Here is a 26,974-nt window from a genome sequence, read left to right on the forward strand (position 1 = left end):
TACGGGCGAAAGGCGGGGTACACCCTGGACAAGTCGCCAGGTCATCACAGGGCTGACACATAGACACAGACAACCATTCACACTCACATTCACACCTACGCTCAATTTAGAGTCACCAGTTAACCTAACCTGCATGTCTTTGGACTGTGGGGGAAACCGGAGCACCCTGAGGAAACCCACGCGGACACGGGGAGAACATGCAACCTCCGCACAGAAAGGCCCTCGCCGGCCACGGGGCTCGAACCCGGACCTTCTTGCTGTGAGGTGACAGCGCTAACTACTACACCACCATGCCACCCTCTCTCTCTCTCTCATACACACACACACACACACACACACACACTTTTTTGTGTTTGTATGTACATACTGTGTGTATGTATGTATGTATTATATACTGTATATAAAATCTCACACACACTTTGTGTGTGTTTTATCTCATCTCATCTCATCTCATCTCATTATCTCTAGCCGCTTTATCCTGTTCTACAGGGTCGCAGGCAAGCTGGAGCCTATCCCAGCTGACTACGGGCGAAAGGCGGGGTACACCCTGGACAAGTCGCCAGGTCATCACAGGGCTGACACATAGACACAGACAACCATTCACACTCACATTCACACCTACGGTCAATTTAGAGTCACCAGTTAACCTAACCTGCATGTCTTTGGACTGTGGGGGAAACCGGAGCACCCGGAGGAAACCCACGCGGACACGGGGAGAACATGCAAACTCCGCACAGAAAGGCCCTCGCCGGCCACGGGGCTCGAACCCGGACCTTCTTGCTGTGAGGCGACAGCGCTAACCACTACACCACTGTGCCGTGTGTGTGTGTCATTACAGTATACAGCCTGCTGTATGAAGATTAAATCAGTAAATGAAATGCACACACTTTAATTCACTTACATTAACTTACAATTTTACTGAGGGCTTGAGACACGGTTGCCCAGGCAACAGGCCACGCTCCTGTCACATTTCAGTAATCAGTGATTAACACACTGCCATAATAAGATACCCTTGATTTAACGTTGAAAAAAAACCCACCAAAAGCAGGAGTAAACGCCTGGTTCGCTCTCGCTAATATATAAAACATGGTTGCATAAAGATATGAAGTTCATCTTCGAGTGGTGAACATATTTATTCACAAGTGAGAGAAGTTAACGAGTGAAGATTATCTTCTCATGGTGAAAATTAAGTTCCTATCTTCGTGCCACCATGTAACGTTCTTTATATTCTATAGAGATCTTGCAGTCACGTGACCGGAAAGTACACAACTGCCATCGTGTCGGTCAAAAACACCGCTGAATACTGCTGCACTCGTGTACAGAATGGATCAATTTCAACCGATGGACTACACGGCTCATTTTTCTAATGATCAGATAACTAGATATATGTCTAAAATAAACGATCTACAGATTAGTGACCCTTATCGCTTACCGGACGGAGTTTTCACGACTGGATTTTGAACTGCCAGCAATACCCGGACTTGTATGATTACCTCATCAACTTTCCCTCGCTGTTCAGTGGTGAAGCACTGCATGCTTATAAATCTCTGGACAGTTTTCTTTACAGAAATTCAGGATTTGTCAGCGACTCAGATGTGGCATCTTGTAAACAAGAAAATGATCCTCACTGGATGGGTAAGTCACTTAAGTATTGAGTATAGCACTGACCAGCCGATTATAGAATAAGGTAATTCCAAATCGTCCGTGTTGTTTACATGGATCTGGTGTTGGAGAGGTAGAGGCTTGGCAGTGGAGGTTTGAGTAGCTGTTTTCTGAGCTTATGCCGCTTTTCCACTACAAACGCAGCTGAGTTGGGCTGAGCCGTGCCGTGCTGAGTTGGGCTGAGTCGAGCTGAGCGGGGCTGTTGGAGTTGCATTTCGACTACAACCGCGCTGAACCGTGCTGGCTGGAAGTGGGTGGACACATTGGGTGGAGTTAGCGAAAGTGGGTGGACGTCACGTGATGTCGTTAAGCAGCGCAAACAGTGACATCAGTGAGCTTTTAAGCGGTAGTCTCACGACCCGAATAGTAAACAATAAACATGGAGTCGTTAGTGTTGCTGGTCTTGGTGCTGTGGCTTGTTGTCACCGACAACGCCAACAGATGCTGGCAAGAGCGTATAGATGAGGCGAGGCGCATAAGGCTTCAGAAATTCTCGTAATTCGTAATTATTCTTCTTCCGGGTTTACGGTGTTTACAGATCCCAGCGTGCTTGCGGGGCGTGTGTGGGCATGTGAGGACACTCCTCTTCACCAATCAGTGCACAGGGGAGTGTCTGCTCACGCCCCCAGCCTCACTCGGCTCGCTTTGGCTCGCTTCAGCCCCACTCCAAAACAGTGCGAGTTTTAGGGGCTAAGCAGGGCTGAAGCGAGCCGAGTCGTGCTGTTCTTTGGTAGTCGAAACGCGAGCCGTGTCGGGCTGAAGTGAGCTGAAAAAGGGTAGTGGAAAAGGGCCATTAGTCAACAGGCCGGCTCTGCCTGTAGCCTCGCTTTTGCTTCCGCTCCCGGCGCCGCCTCCTTCCCGTTGCTTCCGATAACAATCCACGGAGACCCCGCTGGTCTCGCAATCTGGTCTCGTCCGGAATGTTTTTTTTTTTCTCGTCCGGAATGTTGTGCATGCGATGGAAATCGCTACAAACCGTCATTTTCTGCTGGAAACCAATGTCCAGTAAGTCCATACGGTTGTAGTGGATATTGAAGTCCAGTACAGACAAACAACATGCAAAAATACACACAAAAAACATAAAAACCGTGCACAGGTAGAGAGAGCTTGTAGCCGCAGCCGTTGTAGTAGAATTGTATATAGTAGGGTTTTCCAGAAGAAAAGGTAGAAGTAAAAGCAGAAGTAGAACCAGAAGTAGAAGTAGAAGGTGGAATATGGCGTTTGACCGACACGATGGCATCTGTCACAATCTGGATCGGCTGTGACATCACATGCAAGATCTCTATAGGCACAGACACAAAAAAAATAAGCAAGTTCATCAAAAGAATTTTAATTTTGAACCAGTTCGCCATTTTGAAAATGCACGTCTGGTCAGCGGGAAAACACTGAGAGTGACGTCATCGGAGTGAAATATCGGGAATTATTATACCTACAGGACACTTTTTCGATGTAACAAAAACACTTATTCTGTTCCCTTCTCGCAGGTTTTGTTCCTTTGGTTTGATAGCATGCAATATTGTTAGCGTATCACTAAACAATATTTATTTAGGGACAAAATTAGCTCATGTTTAAAGTCTTTTTAATGTTCTGTAAAGCTGCTTTACGAAAATATCTGTTGTTAAGTGCTATACAAATAAACTTGACTTTACTTGACTTATCCTACATGTATTACGTCACTCTACCCAATGGAGAATGAGTGTTGAATATGGTTTACGATAGTGCATGGTTGTCAAGACAACATGACGTCACACATCGAAGACAAAACGTCTGTGCTAGCAAGTGACTGAGACAATTTGTAAACAAACATGGCCGCCAAGTTTGCTTCATTCAATATGGAAAATTTTGAATGAGAAAGACATGTTGAACACCCGAAAGGAATGTATAATGCTGATAATAATAATAATAATAATATTGGCTGGGTTTTTTTCATGGTATATCAGATCTATTCCGGGGCGGCACAGTGGTGTAGTGGTTAGTGCTGTCGCCTCACAGCAAGAAGGTCCGGGTTCGAGCCCCGTGGCCGGCGAGGGCCTTTCTGTGCGGAGTTTGCATGTTCTCCCCGTGTCCGCGTGGGTTTCCTCCGGGTGCTCCGGTTTCCCCCACAGTCCAAAGACATGCAGGTTAGGTTAACTGGTGACTCTAAATTGACCGTAGGTGTGAATGTGAGTGTGAATGGTTGTCTATGTGTCAGCCCTGTGATGACCTGGCGACTTGTCCAGGGTGTACCCCGCCTTTCGTCCGTAGTCAGCTGGGATAGGCTCCAGCTTGCCTGCAACCCTGTAGAAGGATAAAGCGGCTAGAGATAATGAGATGAGATGAGATGTTGAACACCCGAAAGGAATGTATAATGCTGATAATAATAATAATAATAATAATATTGGCTGGGTTTTTTTCATGGTATATCAGATCTATTCCGGGGCGGCACAGTGGTGTAGTGGTTAGCGCTGTCGCCTCACAGCAAGAAGGTCCGGGTTCGAGCCCCGTGGCCGGCGAGGGCCTTTCTGTGCGGAGTTTGCATGTTCTCCCCGTGTCTGCGTGGGTTTCCTCCGGGTGCTCCGGTTTCCCCCACAGTCCAAAGACATGCAGGTTAGGTTAACTGGTGACTCTAAATTGACCGTAGGTGTGAATGTGAGTGTGAATGGTTGTCTATGTGTCAGCCCTGTGATGACCTGGCGACTTGTCCAGGGTGTACCCCGCCTTTCGCCCGTAGTCAGCTGGGATAGGCTCCAGCTTGCCTGCGACCCTGTAGAACAGGATAAAGCGGCTAGAGATAATGAGATGAGATCAGATCTATTCCATTCAGCTAGCATGATATTGAACTTGTCTCTGACTCGTTCTTCTTGTCTTGAATATCAATATTCCATCAATAACATTTTTCAGTATCATCATGTCAGTGTCATCACAGTCGGTAGATTTTTTTGTTCATCCATTTCCCAACAATATCAACAATTTATTTTTCTTCCACTGAAAAATATATTTTTTTCCTTTTTCTTTTTATTTTTCATATTATATATAATATAATGGTATGCTACATTATATCATATACCACAGCATTGCTGAAAATGCTTAGAACGTGTTTTTAGAACAACAGCTCAGACAGTAGTGCTGGCTGCAAGACAAACTAGAAAGGGACTTGGTAGAATTCATACCTCCCCCAAGCCACATATCAAAATCAAATCACTTGAACCTAGGATAATGCCAGTGTTTGTAGTCGAGTCACTAAACTGCGAGTCCAAGTCCAGTCTCAAGTCCCCAGTTTTCAAGTCCAAGTCATTAAAGAAAATTTCAAGTCGAGTCCACTATTGATCAGAGTTGAGTCCGAGAACTAGAGCCCTGCACTCCCGCGGGAGTCCCGCGGGACTCGCGGGACCCGCTGCAAAGCAGTGCGGCGCGGGACAAATTTTGAAAGCTCATTGCGGGCGCGGGCGGGAGCAGGAGTGCACATATGCGGGCGCGGACAGGAGCGGTGATAAGCTGCAGTCCCGCTAACTAAAAACGTGTTTAAAATAAAATTTATAAATTATTAATTTATGTCTATCATATATAATTTGTGCTGGATATTTTATTTGGCATTAATAAAAACATTTTAAGATGCCTAAATTTGCAGAGAGAGTCAGATTGCCAGATTGAGTGAGGAATGGCATCTTAAATTTGCCACTGATCACCCTAACGGGCAATCCTTTGATCACTCTAATGACTCGCCGTTCACACCCAGCCTCCAGTGACCCACACTAACATGATGCCTCAATGACACCTTAGATGAGCTGGTCATCAGAATTCTGATTCTGATCCAGGAGAGGATAAATAACTCTCGTACGTTTCCGATTCCTTTCCTCTTCCGTGTTTGAGATCTCCGATCATGGCAGAAGAGCAGAGCTCCTTTACTGAAGCTCACAGTGCTTCAAAAGTAAGTGCTGCTTTAAAAAGAGGTACATTTACCGTTAAAAAGTCAAGAGTCCTGAAATCGGACATTTTAGTTAGAAATGCTTTACAAATGTAAACTGGGTTAGCCTAATGTTTTGTATGGCTGAACAATAAATATACCAAATTTCCACTTGGAATTACGTGCTCGCCTGTCTTTTTTTTATTGTTTATTATTATTATTATTATTATTATTATTATTATTATTATATTATAGACACTGACGAAGGCAACAGCCGAAACGTTTGTCTCCTTCTGCTGCTAAAAACAACTGAAAAGAAATGTAACTAAAAGAATAAGTTCAAGAGTGTGATCCATCTCTCCTTTCACACTAATTATTCATAGGAGACGCACCACGGGAGAGCGCATACTTAAATGATTAGCCTACTTAAATAATTATTATTATTAGGTCTACATGCTGCCATTTCAACATTCCGAATTCAGAAACAAGGTAAATAATAACAAACTTGAACGTGAGCTGTAGATATTTATGCTCAAATCCACTCAAAGTAGGGGGCGGGGCACCATCACGCTGTGTCAAGACAAGAACTTTCCTGAGAAATAACGCGAACATCTGCATCATGTGGGATTTGCGGGTGGGAGCGGGACAAAATATGGCAGGTGCGGGCGGGAGCGGGACTGAAAAATCATAATTCTTTGCGGGCGGGAGTGGGACTGAAAAATCATAATTCTTTGCGGGTGGGAGCGGGACTGCACAATGCGGGCGCGGGCGGGAGCGGGACTGAAAAATCTGACCCGCGCAGACCTCTACCGAGAACAAGACTCCAACCACACCATTTGACACTGGCTGTTGCTGCCTTTATGTGAAAGCATCTCTGCTACTGTGTTGGACTAACGTTACTACTTGACTGCCCCATTTTAGTTAATAGGCTACAGATAAAAAGCTTGTTCATCGCTCAGCAAGCCCCGCCCACTATCAACAGGGCAAATAACATGAGGGTTAACACTAGCTAGTTCATCGGTCAGCAAGCCCTGCTATCAACAGAGCAATGAACATAGCATGTCACTTACTGCTCTGGGTGGAGTCTTACCAAATGACGATTGAAGTTCAAGGTTGTCCCTGTTGTCTCCTTGATAGTTCTTCTACATATAGAACACATAGCAGTGCTTTTTTTTTCTCACTGCACAAGAAGTCTGTATAAGCAACGCGGACAATCCTAGGGGCTTCTCTCCAGGCATTTTAGCATCATTAACGTTAGTTTGTTCCTGAACATTACGTACGAACAGGTGAATGTGCATTCTCTTGCATGAAATTAGTATAAAAATTAACGTAAATATAAATATCTTTTGCTAAATTATATGTTACAAAAAATAAAGAAAAAAATCAGAGTCCTTGTCTCCAATTTATGAGTCCGAATGCAGTTGAAGTCCAAGTTGTTAGTGCTCAAGTCAAGTCACGAGCCCTTAAAATTAGGGCACGAGTCGGACTCGACACAAGCCTGGATAATACTAAAGCTGTACACCAAGTTTCAGCAAAATCCATTCACTAGTTTTTGAGTTATGTCAGGAAAAGACAAAAAAAAATCCTGGATCCACATACATATCTGGATTTGCATCAAAATGTAATCAATTGTTCCTTGGCCCATAGCCCACCTTTCCTCAACATTTCATCAAAATCCGTTCACTACTTTTTGAGTTACATTGGGAACAGCAAAGAAACGGAGGCAAAAACTTAACCTCCTCCAACAAAGTTGGCAGACATAATCACAGGTTTATATTAATGCGCTCAAGTTTTCTACAATGGGAAAGTAAGAGGGGGGACATTACGCTTTGCGGTTTCTCTATAACAAAGCTGATATGTTTTCTTCTTCGCTTTAATGGGAAAGTACAGGACTGACTGTTTATAGTTGATTTAATATAACTAACTAAGGTTTTTATTCTTCTTTACTATTCTGTCCAGGCTGTGTACAAGTAATCCAGGCAGTGAGTCTCTGTCTCTTTCACCCGGGGGCCAGTGAGGGGTGCATGTCTTTTACACAGCTCATGTGTTTCTGAGTCATGTGCTGTATAACAGCCAAGTTAAAAAAAAAAAAAATTGGACTAAATCATTCAGCGTATGGGACGGACACTCAATCAGGTTGTTCTGCTTAGAAAGGTGACATTTCTCTGACCTGTATGAGTGAAATAATCTATGGTTAATTGTAATAAAAAAAAAATGAAGTGGAGGAAATTTCTGGAAAGGGAAATCTATAACTACAGAGCCCTGTCCTGGGGTTGGCAGTGCCAGGTCTGAGAGCACGGTTCAGTGTCCAGCACTGCGCAGTGTCATCTGGACAGTTAATAACAACACAAATTAGATTTCATGTGACTTTAAAGTGATCTTAACAGGATAAAGCGGCTAGAGATAATGAGATGAGATGAGACTTGACATGCTTTGAACAAAAATGCTTTGGTCACAATGGTTTTCTGCAACTTCACTTCTTAAAGTTACACATGAAAGCCTGTCAGATGTGTTTATCTACCAGTCTAACCGTGTCTGCATACTGTCTCTCCTCCCTCTTCTACCCTCATGCAATAAATCATCTGCATGCCCAAAGTAATGCCACTCTCTTCTGTTACTGGCTAACATACTGTCAACACCCACAGCCTGGTTGGTCACATTATGTGAAGCTACATTTTAAATCACTTTTATGCTTCACTAAATGGAAACAACCTAATACAAGGAATCTATTTAGTAAAAGTTACCAACTGTGAGGTTCCAGAGTTGTTGACTCCTTCGAGCTCGAAAGATCATGGTGATCTGCGCCAGGGGTCATCCATCAGTTATCGAGTTGCAGTGCCTAGTATGACTGTATAGGCCGATGCGTGAGCCGAACGGTCTGCTACAGTTGCTGCAGGTGAAGTTGCTTGGTCTGTTGGTGCCGACTGCAGTCTCTGCTGTCGTCGGAGCCTCCTCTCCCCCCACCAGGTCTGTCTCCTTTCCTCAGCTTCCCCAATGACGGCCTTGGTGGTGGATCACCAGCCGGCACGGTCTGAGGCCGCCGTCTGCGGGGTTGAAGCCACCTGCCCTCAGGTTGCGCTTGCACATGTCCTTGTAGCGTAGTGCGGGTCGTCCTGTGGGTCTGGAGCCTGTGACCAGCTCAGGCTCCAAACCCACAGGACGACCCGCACTACCGTTCAAGATTGTTATACAGATGGCCATAGACTAATTCTGCACTTTTCACTCCTCACTTAACTCTTTGGCCTGTTTTGAATGCATATGAATTTTTTATATATATATATAGGGCGGCACGGTGGTGTCGTGGTTAGCGCTGTCGCCTCACAGCAAGAAGGTCCGGGTTTGAGCCCCGTGGCCGGCGAGGGCCTTTCTGTGCGGAGTTTGCATGTTCTCCCCGTGTCCGCGTGGGTTTCCTCCGGGTGCTCCAGTTTCCCCCACAGTCCAAAGACATGCAGGTTAGGTTAACTGGTGACTCTAAATTGACCGTAGGTGTGAATGTGAGGGTGAATGGTTGTCTGTGTCTATGTGTCAGCCCTGTGATGACCTGGCGACTTGTCCAGGGTGTACCCCGCCTTTCGCCCGTAGTCAGCTGGGATAGGCTCCAGCTTGCCTGCAACCCTGTAGAACAGGATAAAGCGGCTAGAGATAATGTGATGAGATGAGATATATAATATAATTTTTTTTGTATTATTATAAACAGCTAAAGGTAACACAGGACCAACAGTGGCAATTTCTGATTTGGCTGATGATGCAACAAAGTTATTAAAGCGTATGTCCTTGTGGAGGGGGAAAAAAAAGTTTTTAAAAGGGTTTTATTGACCCTGCAGCTCTACAATCAGAGGGATGTGGAATATATTGCAATCATTAGCTTGTGCCTGATCATGTCAGGACAGGCTCACATAGTAAACATATTTTAATCAATTATCTTTCAACCCTGACATCCCTTCCAAAATACAATAAACCTAATTAACAATTATTCGCTGAAGGTGAATATCGGTGAATAATGACTGAGGTGAAGCCGAGGTTATTGTTCACCGATATTCACTGAGCCTGAAGCGGATAATTGTTTTAGTATAAATACAGAGGTGATTATTTAAAAACAAAGAAGTATTAAAAATAATTATTTTCAAACTTCAAAAGCGGCATGAAAATGTAATGTGTGCAGACTTGTCACTTACAGTTGTGGTCAGAAGCTTACATACAGTGACATGAATGTCATGGCAGTATTTGGGCTTTCAGTAATTTCTTTGAACTGTTCTTTTTCTGTGGCAGAATGTACAGCATACATCTTTAATTAAAAATGTCCAGGGTGTACCCCACCTCTCGCCCATAGTCAGCTGGGATAGGCTCCGGCTTGCCCTCAACGCTGCACAGGATAAGCTGCTACAGATAATGGATGGATGGATTTTTGCATAAAGTTTGTATTTATCAAATTTGCAAAAAATAAAAATGCTCTCTTTCTCAAAATCCAGTGAATGTGGATAGAATAAAACAGTTATTCCACTCAATCTCGTCGTACATGGCTTATAGCCAACTTGGCGCTACATGCCTCGTTGGCTATCAGCTCATGTATGACTCGATTTCGTGGAATAATTGTTAAATATCATAAACAGCATCTCATGTTAATAGTCCTATTAGTACTTATCAGTCTTATGTTTAAGATATATGTGATCTAATTCACAAAATAGTCACCTTTATATTCATGGGAAATCTTCCACCCTTCTAAGTAGACTTCTTTGCTTTTTTTAATTCCTAACATATGTCGTAATGCTAGTACAAAGCTAAGAATAGATGTTCACTTTCAGAAGTGAATACACAAGTCTCACCTTAATTTCTTTCTGGAAAGAAAAAAAACAGTCCGATAATTTGGTTTGTTGGCAGCCTTCTAAACATATGATTTTCTTTTCCATCAGAGGACTATTCTCCCACTATTCTCAAGATGCTGAAGATGTGATAGAACACCAGCATGGCAGATAAACTGAAGGTGCATGTGTTTTTGGGTGCACCCAATCCCCAATCACTGTCTGAGGATGCCTTGGATAAAAGTTCCAGTCAGTGGAGGACTTTAGAGTTTAGCTGGAATCAAGGAAGGCTGATGCCCAGGAAGGACATCACTGAGGGCCAGATACATAGTCATGTTGCTGCAGAGGCTATTAGTAGCCAGAACCCAACCACTGATGATGATGATAAGCGTAGCTTCTCATGTTCTCATGAGGGTATTTTGGCAGTGTCTGAAGATGATATTACACCCTCGATTAGCCAGTCTTCTCTAGCCAAGCAAGCACTGCCTGAAGAGGATGACGTGAGTCCTGGACTGGTTACTGAATATCTAGACAGCTGCTTTCCCTCCCCACAAACCAACCCAAGCTCTGACTCTGAACCAAGTCCTGCCATGTCTGCAAAGACAGAATATTTAACCACCTGGACCAAGACACATGGATTGCTCCTGAAACCTGGAGTGGTTTGGGAGCAGAGTTCTGGCTCAGTCAGTGCTCTTGGATCTCCTCAAATGCCACCAAAACAAACTCCCTCAGCCTCCTTGGGTTCTCCAGAGCTCTATAGCCCAGAGGTCAGTCCAGGAGATGGAGGTCTGGGAGGAACCCTGCAAGGGTCAGTAGACCTTTATGAGAGTCTGAGTCAAAGGCTGCAGGAAGGAGGTGTGATTTTGTTGCGCACACCTGATGGCCTCCTGTGCTCTCAGGCCAGTGCAGTGGAGCAGGAGGAATTTGAATTCCATTTTGGTTCCCAGAACAAAGCTGTAGAAGCTTTGCCTTCTCCCAGCACCCCAAAACAGGCTAAGCTCTCTTCAGCTACGGTTTGGAGGCAGCAGCGAACTGGACAAAAAAACATGTTCCTGCTTCGTGGTCCCACAATGCTGCTCTCCAGGTGCAGTAGTCACGGAGTGAGTTACTCCATCTTGGTTGCCGTGGTGCACCCGTGCCATGTAAAGGAGATCCGCGTGAAATCTGGAGCATCAACTGGATCCAGTGTTCCAATGGCTACGGTGATCGTCACTGACCAATCAGGAGTGGAGATTAAGGTGGTGCTGTGGAGAGCAGCAGCATTCTGGGCACTGACCGTCTATCCAGGAGACATATTGCTCATCACAGGTGAGGTGTACTTAAAGATTCAAGTGTTTTTATTCTGACAGTGTGGTATAAATCCATAATCTGATGTTTTCTAACAACACTACAATATCTCATTCTCATCTCATTATCTCTAGCCGTTTTATCCTGTTCTACAGGGTCGCAGGCAAGCTGGAGCCTATCCCAGCTGACTACGGGCGAAAGGCGGGGTACACCCTGGACAAGTCGCCAGGTCATCACAGGGCTGACACATAGACACAGACAACCATTCACACTCTCATTCACACCTACGGTCAATTTAGAGTCACCAGTTAACCTAACCTGCATGTCTTTGGACTGTGGGGGAAACCGGAGCACCCGGAGGAAACCCACGCGGACACGGGGAGAACATGCAAACTCCGCACAGAAAGGCCCTCGCCGGCCACGGGGCTCGAACCCAGGACCTTCTTGCTGTGAGGCGACAGCGCTAACCACTACACCACCGTGCCGCCCCACACTACAATATTTTGTACAAAATTAATATGCAAAAAAAATAAAAAAATAGATTTTTGAATGAAGCAAAATGATCACCTAACAAGAAAACTTTGCTTGATAAGGCTATATGAACAAGATCTTCATGTGTCTTTAAAGTGTCATTTTTCAAAACCAGTTATGCTCTGTTCCACACATGTTCCTTAAGTCAACTCACAAGGTGTTTAAACACGGTTTTGATTGACGAGGTTGGCGGTGAGTGGAAGGGGAGAAAGAGTTTAGAGATAGATAGATAGTTTTTAATTGCAGTTTACCTCACATTTCAACTGTTCAGTAATTGTTTGTGCTAATATAGTTCTTTCATTTAATAAACATAATTTAAGATCATTATTATTAACTATGGATGAGTTATAGTTGCAACCCTGTATCTGAACAGTGAAAAATCTGTTTTGTGTGAAATTTTAAAATCTCAAGATTACAGCAACTAATGACTAGTTGTGATTTATATTGGTGATTATTCTATCCACATTCACTGGATATGAGCAATCGCACGCTCTAATTGATTACTCTATTACGACTACTACTACTACTAGGCTATCAGCTCATATACCGTGAGTAGAGAAAAACAAAATGGCAGAGCGTGTTGCTGAACCAGCCGAGGACGAAATAAAAACTCTGCTCGAAAACAAAACCCCAAAAAATACAAAAAAGCAACAAAATATGGAATAAAAAAAAGTATTTGATGGTAAGAATGTATCTTTTTTTTCCAAGAATTATTATTATTATTATTATTATTATTGTTATTATAACATTTTTTTTTTACAAATTGCTACTGTCATTTCACCAGTTTGTTTACATTCTAAGCGGAAATGATTTCGTCGGACGTTTTGTATAAAGTTTCTATTTATCGAATTTGCAAAAAAAAATAAAAATGCTCTATTTCTCAAAATGCAGTGACTGTTGATTATAATAAAACAGTTATTCCACTCAATCTCGCGGTACATGGCTCTGTGCTACACGCCTCAGCTATCAGCTTATGTACGACGAGATTGAGTGGAATAACTATTAATTATATTGTCATAGTGCAGACATTCTTTAGCTTTCATAGCTGTATAAAAGCATGAGGTGTCATTAAGTATCACCATATGTTAACTACACAATTTTTTTTTTTTAAAATGCTGGCAAGATTTAAATGCTAGAAGCAGTTTCTGTTTGGCACAAAAAGGCTGAGTGAACAGGTAGTAGTAGTAGTAATAATAATAATAATAATAATCGGGGAAGCCATGACCTAATGGTTAGAGAAGCAGCTTTGAGACCAAAAGGTCATCGGTTTAATTCCCTGAACCAGCAGGAATGGCTGAAGTGCCCTTAAAGTGCATATTCTGGACCAATTTCATTTTTTTTTTTTTATATGAAAGTATGTCCCTTTACACGCTCATCCAGAAGGGTAATTTTGCACAAGGCCATCTGTCTACAGCAGAAAAAAATAAAACAACAAAACGCGTCTGGAAAAATCCCAAGGGAGTCTGGAGCCAGATTCGTGACGTCACCTGCGGAAGCGCCAGCAGGCTGCGAGAGCTTGCATGGTTTCAGTGCGCAGCCTGTGTAGACCAAGTTTAGCAGCTAGCGATTTTGCATTGAAATATGGAATTGTCACCTGAGCGCAATGTTACTTCACCTTTGGATGAAGAATATAATGCGATGTCAGAATTGGGGCTTCATCTGTTTGGATTTGATGATGATTCAAGTAGTGAAGACGATGGAGACAACACCGGGGATGTAAATAATATGGTTGTTTTCTCGTAAACAAACCAGCGCTGACATAGGATTCAGAAGGAGGCGTCCCGCACGTGACGTCACGAAAATCAATGTTTCCCGGGAAATCCAAATGCCAAGTTTTTTCCGAGGCGGACCAATTCGCCTCAAATGGCTTGATTTCAACTGAATTTTTCTGGTATTGCGCAAGGTAAAAAAATTGCACAAAATGTGAGAGATATTTGACCAAAGTTTAATATAAAATAGGAGAATTACATTAATCTTGCTCCTGAATTTACCCGTGATATGCACTTTAAGCAAGGCACCCAACCCCCAACTGCTCCCCAGGCGGCTCTGGGAATGTTGTATGTCGTGCTGGACAAGAGCGTCTGCTAAATGCCTAGTTGACTAAGAGTGTATTCAGACCAGGATAGTTCGATAGTTCACTTGCTTTGGTCCGAACCAAATGGTTTTTTTTTTCATTTTGGTGCGGTTTGCTTTCACACTGTACATTTTAGTAAACGGACCAAAATCTGTCAACAAAGCCACGCGCCCTGAGGTCGTTCAGCTATTGGTCAGAGACGACATGCGCACAAAGCGTTAAGTTCAAAAGTAGTCATGGAGGCTTTCCGTGCTGTTATTCTTTTTAATGTCATCAAAGCTATATGTTTTTTCCAGTTTTTACTGTTTTCACAATTGTGCGATTACTATGCTGTTGTACAAGTAATTTATCAATGACGACGACAAAGGGCAAGGCGGCTACGGAGGATAGCGCTGATGAGCACACATCGTGTTGTGACAGTTCTGACTCTTCATGCAAGTCGCTAGTACCGCCACTTTTTGAAAGAATGTCCCTGATTTTAATGTAGGTCTGACGGAGTTTCTTCACTTTTAGCCGACATTGTTCTGGGGAGCGCGTGAACCCCTTCTCCTTCATTTTCTCACTGAATACAGCAAACACATCGGCATTTTTGTGTGTTCTCTCCAAAAGCTCAGATATGTGGACATCTGCCCATATATCCACAAGGGTGCGCGTTTCTTCCTCGGCCCACGTTTGCCCCCTACTCATTTTTTGTACTCTGTAGTCTAGCCTACCACTGGTCTGAATGACTGAACGACTGTTGTAAGGTTCCCTTGACAACCGAAAGAGTGTTTGCACTTTGCGGTGGAGTGTCAAGACTCTGTTTCCCATAATGCTCGACAAACGACGGAAGCTCCCGAGGTACAAAAAAGCAAAACTGTCGGATTAGGTCCGGTCTGCTTTCACACCTCCAAAAGGTCCGCACCAGAGTTCCTTTGGTCCGGACCGAGTCCGACCTTGCAGCTCGGTCTCGGTCTGCTTGTTTGGTCCGGACCAGAGTTCGGTGGTTTGTATTCAGACCAACCCAAAAGGTCTGGACCAAGGGAAATTTGGTTCGTTTGGTCCGGACCAAACAACGTAGGTGTGAATACGCCCTAAGTTGTAAATGAGTTGATGTTAAAGTACCACTGGGTTCTTGTCTGGTGAGGAAGGTGTTCAGGATTGTCCTGCTAAATTTGCAGTTATGTAAAGCTATGGTTTTCACCACTCCTACTTAGCAGGGTGTATTGCTTTGACAGGTGTGACGGTCCATGTGGATAAATGGCGAGGAGAAACTGTACTACAGTCATCCTATAAGAGCCAGCTCCTGAACCTGGGCCAGCTCACTCAAAGCCATAATCCACAAGGTAACGGAGAATAAATAACAAGTTGATGAGACACTTCCACAATTCTCTCAACACCTCTTTCTCTTTACATTGCCTCTCCAATGAAATTGCACCAATTTCTTTATATTTTCTTATTTTTGTGTGTCATAATTTCTCATGTGCATGTGATTTTTATTTTTTTTTAAATATATTTCTGAATAATTCAGCTCCACAAAATGTAAACGTTCACACGTTGAGAGCTCTGTGTACTCATCTGTATGAGACGCGCCCTCTGCTGGTGTCTCTGCCTCCTCGCACCGTTCAGAACCTGCAGTCAGTCCCCTTCGTCCACCTCTGGTCTCTCCGACCTGACACAATCGTTCATGCACTGCTACGAGTCAAACACGCCAGGATGATTTCAGGTAACGCCCTCAGTTCATATGCACAAACTCGCAGTGTACACTATTACACTAATACTCCTGTACTTTGCAGATCTCATCATTACATGGACCTTGCAGGTTTCACTCTGGAAATGATTTCAAATTACAGCACTTTGCAAATATTGACCTTAGTAATAATGATAATACATAGATCAGTCTGGTATTATGATCAAGAGTGAGTTAACTACACAAACCTCATCACTACAGGATGCTTTACTGTCCTGTGGTGTTATTATTATTATTTTTTTTGGGGGGGGGGGGTTGGTGGTTATTTGAAAAGGTTTGACAGAATTATCTTCAAACTCGCAGACAAGCCAGGTTTTATAAAGTGCTACCTGCTAGCCAATCATCATCCAAGATGGACAGAAGCTGAATGATGCGTCAATAAATTAGCCAATCAATATCCAGCTTTTATTTACAGTCTGACAGAAAATAACTTTTTTTGCTTCTACATTTGAGGGATTTAAAAAACAAGTGTACGAAACCGATCCAGTACAGGGCTACTGTATTCACTGGTTTTACCATACACCGTGCCTGTGGAAAGTAGGAAAGTATTCACCCCCTAGGGATTATTCCTCTTTTTAATGTATTGCAAGATTAAATTTAAGTACAATAGAAAGGGATTTTGGCGGCACGGTGGTGTAGTGGTTAGCGCTGTCGCCTCACAGCAAGAAGGTCCTGGGTTCGAGCCCCGGGGCCGGCGAGGGCCTTTCTGTGCGGAGTTTGCATGTTCCCCCCGTGTCCGCGTGGGTTTCCTCCGGGTGCTCCGGTTTCCCCCACAGTCCAAAGACATGCAGGTTAGGTTAACTGGTGACTCTAAATTGACCGTAGGTGTGAATGTGAGTGTGAATGGTTGTCTGTGTCTATGTGTCAGCCCTGTGATGACCTGGCGACTTGTCCAGGGTGTACCCCGCCTTTCGCCCGTAGTCAGCTGGGATAGGCTCCAGCTTGCCTGCGACCCTGTAGAAGGATAAAGCGGCTAGAGATAATGAGATGAGAAAGGGATTTTTTTTCTGCACATTTTGAAGTCATCATCTTCTACTAGCTGCTTCCGCTTCTCTGCGGGGTCGCTGCAGCAGTCAGTCTTCTCCAATGCCCGCGGTCTAATGTGTCTTCTTTCACCGCTCCGATGACCTCCATATCATCTCTGAGGTTATCACTCCATCGCCTCTTGGGTCTCCCTCTCTTTCTCTTTCCTGGTGGTGCCATATACAACACCTGTTTGTTCACGGGTGTTGAAGTGAACTACCTAAATAAAATTAAATTACACTACAAGCATTTAGTAGATGCTCATATCCAGAGCAAAGTCCAACATACCCAGAGCAGCCTGGGGAGCAGTTGGGGGTTAGGTACCGCAGATTTGATTGGGTTAGGCCGCTGCAACATATCAGAGAGGTAATTGGGCCCTGTACTGTACCTTTTAGAGATTTGTACACCAGCAGCAATGCTTTAAAGTCAATTCTGTAGCTTACTGGAAGCCAGTGAAGGGACCTTAGAATTGGAGTAATGTGCTCTGTTCATTTTGTTCATGTGAGAACCCTAGCCGCTGCATTTTGAACCAGCTGAAGTCGTTTGATGGTCTTTTTTGGCAGGCCTGTGAAAAGGCCATTGCAGTAATCAACCCTACTAGAGATGAAGGCATGTATAAGTTTTTCCAGATCATTTTTTGACATAAGTCCTCTTAGTTTGGAAATGTTTTTTAGGTGATAAAATGACGATTTAGTGATTGCTTTCATGTGACTGTCAAAGTTTAGCTCGCTGTCAATGAAAACACCAAGATTTTTAACCATATCTTTTGTTTGAATCCCCTTTGTGTCAAGAATAGTGGTAATCCTGAGTCTTTCATCTTTTTTCCCAAATAGAATTACTTCTGTTTTATCTGTGTTCAGCTGGAGAAAATTTTGTGACATCCAGTTGTTGATTTGGTCAATACACTGGTAGAGACGTTCAAGGGGGGGCATAATCATTAGGTGATAGAGCAAAATAAATTTGGGTGTCATTTGCATAGCAGTGATACAAAATTGAGTTGTTCTTGATAATTTGTCCAAGTGGGAGCATATAAAGGTTGAATAGTAATGGTCCAAGGATCGACCCCTGGGGGACACCACAGGTCAAGGACATTGATGTTGAGGTACAATTTCCCATGGTAACAAAGAAGCTTCTATCTTTTAAGTATGGTTTTAACCAATTGATAACTTTACCAGTCAACCCAACCCAGTGTTCAAGTCGATATACGGTATCTTGCTCAAGAGCACTTCAGCCATTCCTGCTGGTCTAGGGAATTGAACTGGCAACCTTTTGGTCCCAAAGCTGCTTCTCCAACCATTAGGCCATGGCTTTCCCTATATATATATATATATATATATATATATATATATATATATATAAACATTTTTTTTTGCATGATTGATAAGTATTCACCCCTCTTTTTTATTTTTTAAGTGTTTAATTTTCAAGAGCTCACACTACTAATGTTAACCAGGGTAGACTATTGTTCATTTTAAATCCACCTGTGTCCAACTGTATGCTTTCACAATAAATGTCTCGGACTTTGAGAGGTCTCATAGCTAAAATGGCAGATCAGATCCGATCAGTCCTGCTGTTATGAAGGCTAAGGAACTGCAAAACTCCAAAAAGAAGTTTGTTCGGAAGGAAGAAATATCAGCAGAGCTTTGAAGCTTATTAGGACTCGTGAAATCCTTTACAACCAAGTGGATAAAATGTGGCACAATGCAGACACCTCCAAGACCAATTTAGTTCAATTCGGTTGAATTTTTTCAGAGTTAGGGCCCTCGATTACCAAACTAGTACTTTGACAATTTCATGAAAGTGTGCTCGTCTTCTGAAATCAACTCCTCTCACAATTTTTGCAGGAATTATCTGAAACTTTGCAAAAGGCTTTGCTATATGCCAGTAATATGCATATTACAATTTCGTTCAATTCAGTCACATTTCATCAGAGTTATGGCCCTTGATTACCAAACTTGTACTTTGACAATTTCATGAGGGTGTATTAAGAACTTGTAGCATAGATATAGTTGTCAACGGGGGATATTGTGCTCTCTTGTTATTCCCTGAGATGCTTTTGTAAAGTTTGGGATGTTTTTTTAAAATTGAAAAATGCCTTCGTTCTTTTTTTTTTTTCCTCATGCCGTTTTAGCATGGTATGAAAGCCCTATGGGATAAGACAGACTGATTTTATGGCTCTGCTTTTAAATGTTAAATATGTAATTAGCTTTACTCTGATTGGCCAACATCTTTTAAACGGAAATTCTGTCATCCACATCCTCTCCACCAACATGTGTGGAATTGTAGCTGAAGTCTGAGAGGTAAGCAATGGCTTCTGCACCAGGATTTATAGCCTTACATCTATGAACCTGAGTCAGAAGAGGAAAATGAAGGAGCAGACACCGAATCAGTGCCACAACCGAGACTACAAAGGCTGTTCACTTTGGAGACCTGCTGCGTACATGAGTTGAGATTTACACCCTCTCCCCTGGATATTCAAGGGCCAGCGAGAGCTCAGTGGATGCTTTGGAAGAATAAGCGGACTCAGGTTTTCTGTTGTGCATCCTGGAACAGCACATTTGCACATTATCACCAACATCTCCGCTTGTTCCTTTGCGGTATCGTTTGCTGAATAACCAGGGAGATGGCTCCGTCTTCTTGATTCAGGTTGCTATGGGGGTACCATAAAAAAACTGAGAGGAAATTCTATGTAAGATAAATCCCAATGAAGGGGCGAATAATTTTTTCAATTAAGCAGATTTTAGATTTTTTTGTTATATTTTGAAAATTCTGAGGACATTTCAGTACTTTTATTAAATTGTATTTCTGTAGAAAGGAGCAGAAATAAATCCCATTTTGTACAATACAGAAACCCGTGTTGTACGTTTTTAAGTATTTAAAATTTTGTTAAATGCTTTACAATGAAACGTAAAGGTAAAATATCTTATTTAGGTACAACCTGAGATCTTAAAAGCAAAATATCTTTATATTCTCTAGGATTTAAAATAGAAAGCATGCAGTAAATTATCATAATGAGGTCTTCCAAGGCTCAAAATATCTTCCTTTCTCTATCATTTATTAGATATTTAAAGAGATTAATAAGAAACAGACAGATTAAAACAAATGTGTATTCAAGCCTGCAGAGTAAAAGGGTTGTATCTACACTCACTGGGCACTTTATTCGGAACGCCCTTACAGAAAAACCACATGAACTTCACATGTGATTTCTCACATGTGAAATATGTGGAAAATGTGTTTTGCACATGGGAAACATGTTATTTGCACAGGGGAAACATGTGGTTTGGGCCCAGTTTTATGTGAATCACATGTGGGAATGTTTTAGACATGTGGTAACATGTTTTCCACATGTGCTCTACATGGTAACGTGATCACATGTGAAATACATGGGGTAGGGTCTCCCTTTGCTCTCCAAAACAGCCTTAATTCTTCATGGCATGGATTCCAGAAAATGTTGGAAACATTTAGCTGAGATTCTGGTCCATGTTGTTATGATTGACTGCAATTTTTGACCTGCAGATTTTTCAGGTGCACTTTCATGCTGCAAATCACCCGTTCTACCACATCACAAAAGGTGTTCTAATGGATTCCGCTCCGATGACTGACTGGGAAGGCCACTGAAGAACACTGACCTCATTGTCATGCTGATTAGAATCCGTATCAAGTTTATTGCCAAGTACGTTTTCACATACAAGGAATTTGCTTTGGTGATTGGTGCTTGAACAGTTAAGACAGAAGAATTTAGCAAAGACGAAAGTAGCTATATACATAGAATAACAAATAATAAGAATCTTAAAATATACAAATTTGAAACGTGGACATATTTAAGGGGTATGTGCGTGAGTGGTTGAAGTCCAGGCTGTACAGTATGTCCCGGAATGTGCAATAATAGGTCACATGATGAAGATGGAGAAGAGAAGAGTCATGACATGAATGTGTGAGAGAGGAAGAGAATATGTGCAATGGGTTCAAAAAATAGCCAAGCTGGACAGTGTGTGCCGGAACATGCAATAAAAGTTCACAGAATGAAGATGTATGACATGACCTTGAAATTAACCCAGTTTTATGCCATGGTCAAAATTTAATTGAATTTGCTTGCCCATATCTGCATGATTGTATGCATTACACTGATGCCTCATGATTTAGATAATAAGTGTTCCTAATAAAGTACTCACTGAGTGTATGAGTCACTACAGCAAACTTTTTGAAGCAGTTTTTCATCTGGTGCTGTTATTTTTCACAAAATGACAGTCAATATATCTTCAAGTCCACTGTCTTTTGGCTTCCTGCTGCTCGACGCACTCTAAACTTCACATAGCACATTGAGTGTTAAAGGCGGCTGCTGACAGAGACTAAGAGCCAGAGTATAAAACCACAGGAAAAAGTATGAATTAAGCATGTGTGTGTTTGCTGCTGTAGACTGGCGCAGCGAAGCGGAGGGTGTGTCCCGGACAGGTGGTGTGCCCAAAGCTGTGTTAACCGTAGAGCAGGGGGGCGGCAGGCAAGCAGCTGTTGTTCTATGGGGAACTGCTCTCACCTGGTTACAGCACATACACACCAACAAAGGTATGCTAATTAATTCTACTGAATCTCACTGTATATATATATCAGGCTTGGGAATCTCCAGTAACGTCATGATATAATTTCATATTTATTCAGACAGCTGTAAAGTTATTTTGAAGGATTCTATACTGTATGTACAGTGTCAAGATGTTTTACTTTTCTAGCACTGTCTGGTTTTGATCTGATTGATTTTGATGTAATTATTTATGAATTTATTATCCAGAATTAATATCACTGTTCGATTTTCATACTCTTAATCCACGTTCGAAGTGAGCTCTTGTAGTTGCCTAATAGTTGTCTATATAACTGGTATGTAATTATTACTTAAAACTTTTTTTTGTTTTCTAATTCAATATTAGAATTAAATATAAAAAAGGACTTTTCCCAGAAATGATCTTACATTACAAATAAGAAATGCAGTGTCAAACAAGGACTTATTAGTCATGCCGTGACTAAATGTCAGAGGTCCTGCGATTTTAAACATCAAATTGATGTTGTATTTGGTGTACGTACATGGGTACTAGAATGTAATTCTGCTGTAATCAGTGTACGGAGCTCCGTGATTATTGGCCTCCCTTATAAAGATCAGTAAAAAAGGATTAGAAAAAAAAATCCACTTTTGGTCAAGTCGCTTTATCGAACACTGGAAAAATGAGAAAAATCCAATCTTTGAAATAAATGTATTCAGAGAAAAACAAATCCCTCATCAAGAAAGAGTTATTTTCAACAAGATCACGTGCCACTATTATTGCCACCCCTGCATTTAATACTTCGCATAACCTCCGTTTATCAGTAAAACAGCACCGAGTTTCTCCTATAACATTTTATAAGGATGGCGATGCAGAGCAGGGCATCTGAGACCGTTCATCTTTACACTTTACACAGTCCCTCCAGATCATCCAGGGTCCTCGGCCCTCTCTTGTGCTCTCTCTCCTCTTCAGCTCACCCCACAGGTTTTCAAAAGGGTTTGGGTCAGGGGACTGAGATGGCCAGGGCAGAAGTTTGATTTGGACATATGCTTCAGATCATTGTCCTGCTGGAAGATCCAATGATGACCCAGTTTTAGTTTCCTGGCAGAGGCAGCCAGATTTTGATTTAAGATGTCCTGGTATTTCATGGAGTCCATGATGCCATGTACCCGAACAAGGTTTCTAGGGCCTTTGGACGAAAAACAGCCCCAAAACCTCACAGAACTTCCACCATATTTTATAGTTGTGATCGGGTTTGGGTTTTTTTTTTTCATTATAGCCATCCTTCTTTTTACACCAAACCCACCTTGAGTGTTTATTGCCAAAAAGCTCAATTTTTGTTCCATCAGACCATAGAACACGGTTCCTGTCAAAGTTGTAGGAGCATTTCACAAACTTCAGGGGTTTACGTTTGTGGTTAACTGACCAAAGGCTTTTTTTTTTTTCTGGCACACCTTCCAAATAATCTGTTGACATGGAGGTCGCATCTGATGGTGATTTTGGGGACTTGGAAACCCCAAGACTGTACTTTTTCTTGTAATTCGCCAAGAATATTGCATAAGCTCCTGTAAAAGACTGATTACGATCTTTCGTGCGTCAGTGTGAAATCATTCAAGGCTATTTTAAATATGATTTTTTTTATGATGATTTTTCCCGATCCCTCGTAGACACGGTCATTGCTTACTGGTCACATAAACAGTTATTTTAAACGTTTTCAGTTGATTGTTATTGTAATAAATATTGTCCCTCGTGTCCCTTTCATTTTAATTTCTTGCCATGTTTGTTTATTTTACATAAATCTTTGCAGCATTTGCGCTCATTTCCATCGAATGTTTCATTGTTCATTCCCCTTTCAGATGCGGTTTGGGAATTCCGGCTGCTGCTGGTGAAACAGGATATAACTTCAGGCCTTCTAGAGCTTCACTCTACACCATGGAGCTCGTTCCAGCCTCTGCTCCCAAACAACCCACGATACAAAGAGTTCTGCAGCACAGTTACTTCACACCAGGGCAGCAGCAGCTTTGAGATTGACCTACACACACTCCTGTCTCAGAAATACACAGGTGAAGGGTGTCTTCAAAGAACAAATTTCAAAAACCATTCGTGATTTGATTACCGATTGTTTTGCTGTCCTTATCCATTAGGTGACGTGGACCTGAGAGTTCATATTGTAGCCTTCCAGTTCCACAGCAGTCCTTCCCAGGATGTAGTGCTACTCATGGATGGAGAGACGCCTCTAGAAAGGATCCTGGACATTGTGTCTGGTGATATCACTTTCACTGGATGTGGCCTGTGCTATGCTGAGCTAGACACAGATGAGAACGGCATCTACAGACCGTGCTACCCATGTCTGCCTCATACTGGAGTACGACGTTATTACAGGTAACACTCTCAAACTCATTCATGTCTGGTTCTGTCTGACTGTTTATGGACTTAGTTTGTCTTCATGCACATGTGTTGGTCTTTAACTTTTATATACTAGCTATTTACTCACTCACCTATATGTTTTACTTAAATGCAAGTTTATAAGTAAGTATATATTTATTTATTTATTTATTTATTACGGGCGGCACGGTGGTGTAGTGGTTAGCGCTGTCGCCTCACAGCAAGAAGGTCCTGGGTTCGAGCCCCATGGCCGGCGAGGGCCTTTCTGTGTGGAGTTTGCATGTTCTCCCCGTGTCCGCTTGGGTTTCCTCCGGGTGCTCCGGTTTCCCCCACAGTCCAAAGACATGCAGGTTAGGTTAACTGGTGACTCTAAATTGACCGTAGGTGTGAATGTGAGTGTGAATGGTTGTCTGTGTCTATGTGTCAGCCCTGTGATGACCTGGCGACTTGTCCAGGGTGTACCCCGCCTTTCGCCCGTAGTCAGCTGGGATAGGCTCCAGCTTGCCTGCGACCCTGTAGAAGGATAAAGCAGCTAGAGATAATGAGATGAGATGAGATTTATTTATTACACACTCAGTTTCAGTAAGCACTGTCCTGCTCTGTGCCATTGTTGGTCCAGAGTATATCCAGAAGCAGTTGAATTAAGGCATGAGTACCTCATTTCTGAGGTCATGAGAAGCCATGGCCTAATGGTTAAAGAAGCAACTTTGGGACCAAAAGGTCACCAGTTTAATTCCCTGGACCGACCAGCAGGAATGGCTCAAGTGCCCTTGAGCAAGGCAACTAACCCTAACTGCTTCGCAGGCTGCTCTGAGTATACTCCTACATGTTGGAAGCAGGAAAATGGGCAAACATAAGGATCTGAGCAGTTTTGACAAGGCCCAAATTGTGATGGCTAGATGACTGGGTCAGAGCATCTCCAAAACAGTAGGTCTTGTGGGGTGTGCACAGTATGCAGTAGGTTAGTATGTACCAGAAGTGGACTGGCGACAGGGTCTTGACCACCCAAGGGTTATTGATATGCATGTGGAGCGAAGGCTATCCCATATGGTCTGATTCCACAGATTGCTGAAAACGTTAATGATGCATTGCATGTTCTGACACCTGTCTATTGCAGCTTGCTACTTATGGGGCTGTGTAGCTGCAGACAAGTCAGAGTGCCTGTACTGACCCCACCCCATCCACTGCTGAATGCGCCTACAATGGGCACCTGAGCATCAGAACTGGACCATGGAGCAATGGAAGAAGGTGGCCTGGTCTGATGAATAGCATTTTCTTTAACATCACATAAACAGCCGGGTGTGTGTGTGTGTGTGTGTGTGTGTGTGTGTGTGTGTGTGTGTGTGTTAGTTAGTTAGTTAGTTAGTTAGTTAGTTAGTAAGTAAGTAAGTAAGTAAGTATCCTGGGGAAGAGATGGCATGAGGATACACTATGGGAAGAAAGCAAACCAGCAGAGGCAGTATGATGCACTGGGCAATGTTCTGCTGGGAAACCATGGGTCCTGGTATTCATGTGGGTGTTACTTTGACACCTATCTAAATACTGTTGCAGACCAAGTGCACGCCTTCATGACAACAGTATTCCCTAATGGCAATGGCCTCTTTCAGCAGGATAATGTGTCCTGCCACAGTGCAAACATTGTTCAGGAATGGTTTGAGGAACATGACAAATAATTCAAGGTGTTGACTTGGTCTCCAAATTCCCCAGAACTCAATCGGATCAAGCATCTGTGGGATGTGCTGAACAAACAAGTCTAATTCATGGACGCCCCACCTTGCAACTTACAGGACTTAAAAGATCTGCTCTTGGTGTACCTTCAGAGGTCTTGTAGAGTCCATGGGGCGGCACGGTGGTGTAGTGGTTTGCACTGTTGCCTCACAGCAAGAAGGTTCTGGGTTCGAGCCCAGTGGCCGACGGTGGCCATTCTGTGTGGAGTTTGCATGAGAATGTTGAGGATGGAGTTGCCAGGCACATGAAAACGAGGAAGGCCAAAGAGGAGATACATGGATGTGGTGAGAGAGGACATGAAAGTGGCAGGTGTGGTAGAGAAGGATGCGGAAGACAGGGAGCAACGGAGACGAAAGATCTGCTGTGGCGACCCCTAATCGGGAGCAGCCAGAAGAATAATAATTTATTATTATTTTTTACTTTTTCCATCCTCTCATTGATGCTGTCAGTTTGAATAACAGCCACCCATGTTTCTAGGTCTGTAGTTCTCACTGTGAGAGAAGGACAGAGTCAGGTCTGTGTGCACGTTCCACCTATGCTTGTGCAGAAGATCCTGCTTAACACCCCACCAGACAAGCTAAACAAGACCGTAGGTGAGTCCTGAAAAAAAAAACAATAAAAAAAAACAACCAAACCCTTTCCTGTTCTTCCATTTCGTCCTCCTCCTTCCCTCAATACAACATTTCTTCCATGTTCACATCAGTCATTGTTTGTTTAAAGCGTTTCTTAGTGCTACTTTTATCCCACAGCTCCTTTGTCAGAGGAAAGATTTGTTCAGGTGGTGGCTAAGAGGATCCACTCCATCCTATCTGCTCCAAGGTCCATGTTTCATCTCACCATCCGCAGCCATTTTGACTGTGATGAAAACGGCATTGCTATCATACAGAACTTCTTGCTGTTAGATTTTATTTCACAGGAAGCTTGAAGCAATCAGTGTGTCCTTATACCTACTTATTACTTGCTTATATACAATTTTTTTTTCAACTCAGAACTGGAATAATTGTAAAAACAATATGGATCTAAAATATCTTTGTGTCGATCTAACTATAATTTGAAAAGTGAAATGTTGTAAAAGCACGGATTTAAATATTGACCTGAATATATTTTATGCTCACCTTTTAATACATTGATGATTGATTTTAACCAATAAATTATCTCTGCATTTGCACTGTTTGAAACAATTCTTAAAATCTCTCAAATGCACGAATGTTTCAACTCCAATAAGGCATTAGGATTCCTACATTTCTGGAACATTGCCCCTGACAAAAATTTCACATTACAGTATCAGAATGGTGCAGTCTTTCTTTGTTAGTACCAACACCTGGGAAGCGTTTCAACAATCAA

At 42.7% G+C, this 26,974-nt stretch overlaps 1 protein-coding gene across 3 annotated transcripts; it reads left to right on the plus strand.

The window, feature by feature from the left end:
- The first annotated feature begins 73 nt into the window (after positions 1 to 73).
- Positions 74 to 26,740, plus strand: shld2 (shieldin complex subunit 2). Of its 3 annotated transcripts, XM_060926301.1 has the most exons (9): positions 74 to 264; positions 10,456 to 11,652; positions 15,454 to 15,561; positions 15,747 to 15,941; positions 21,405 to 21,551; positions 23,374 to 23,580; positions 23,662 to 23,899; positions 26,108 to 26,223; positions 26,380 to 26,740. In XM_060926301.1, exons 2-9 carry the CDS (start codon positions 10,509 to 10,511, stop codon positions 26,553 to 26,555), a joined length of 2,331 nt encoding a protein of 776 aa, XP_060782284.1. In that variant the 5' UTR covers positions 74 to 264; positions 10,456 to 10,508; the 3' UTR covers positions 26,556 to 26,740. The 3 variants fall into 3 exon arrangements, with proteins under 3 accessions (XP_060782284.1, XP_060782285.1, XP_060782286.1); XM_060926302.1 differs by lacking the exon at positions 15,747 to 15,941; XM_060926303.1 differs by lacking the exons at positions 15,454 to 15,561; positions 15,747 to 15,941.
- The last annotated feature ends 234 nt before the right edge of the window (positions 26,741 to 26,974 follow it).

Source organism: Neoarius graeffei, chromosome 7 (genome assembly GCF_027579695.1).
Source record: "Neoarius graeffei isolate fNeoGra1 chromosome 7, fNeoGra1.pri, whole genome shotgun sequence".
Classification (NCBI taxonomy): domain Eukaryota; kingdom Metazoa; phylum Chordata; class Actinopteri; order Siluriformes; family Ariidae; genus Neoarius; species Neoarius graeffei.

Bases quoted from the DNA above. Each gene is read 5' to 3' on its own strand.
- shld2 (XM_060926301.1), top strand. From the start codon at position 10,509: ATGGCAGATAAACTGAAGGTGCATGTGTTTTTGGGTGCACCCAATCCC. The intron at 15,562-15,746 runs GTAACGGAGAAT...TGAATAATTCAG, and splicing joins TCAAAGCCATAATCCACAAG to CTCCACAAAATGTAAACGTT. The intron at 21,552-23,373 runs GTATGCTAATTA...TTCCCCTTTCAG, and splicing joins GCACATACACACCAACAAAG to ATGCGGTTTGGGAATTCCGG.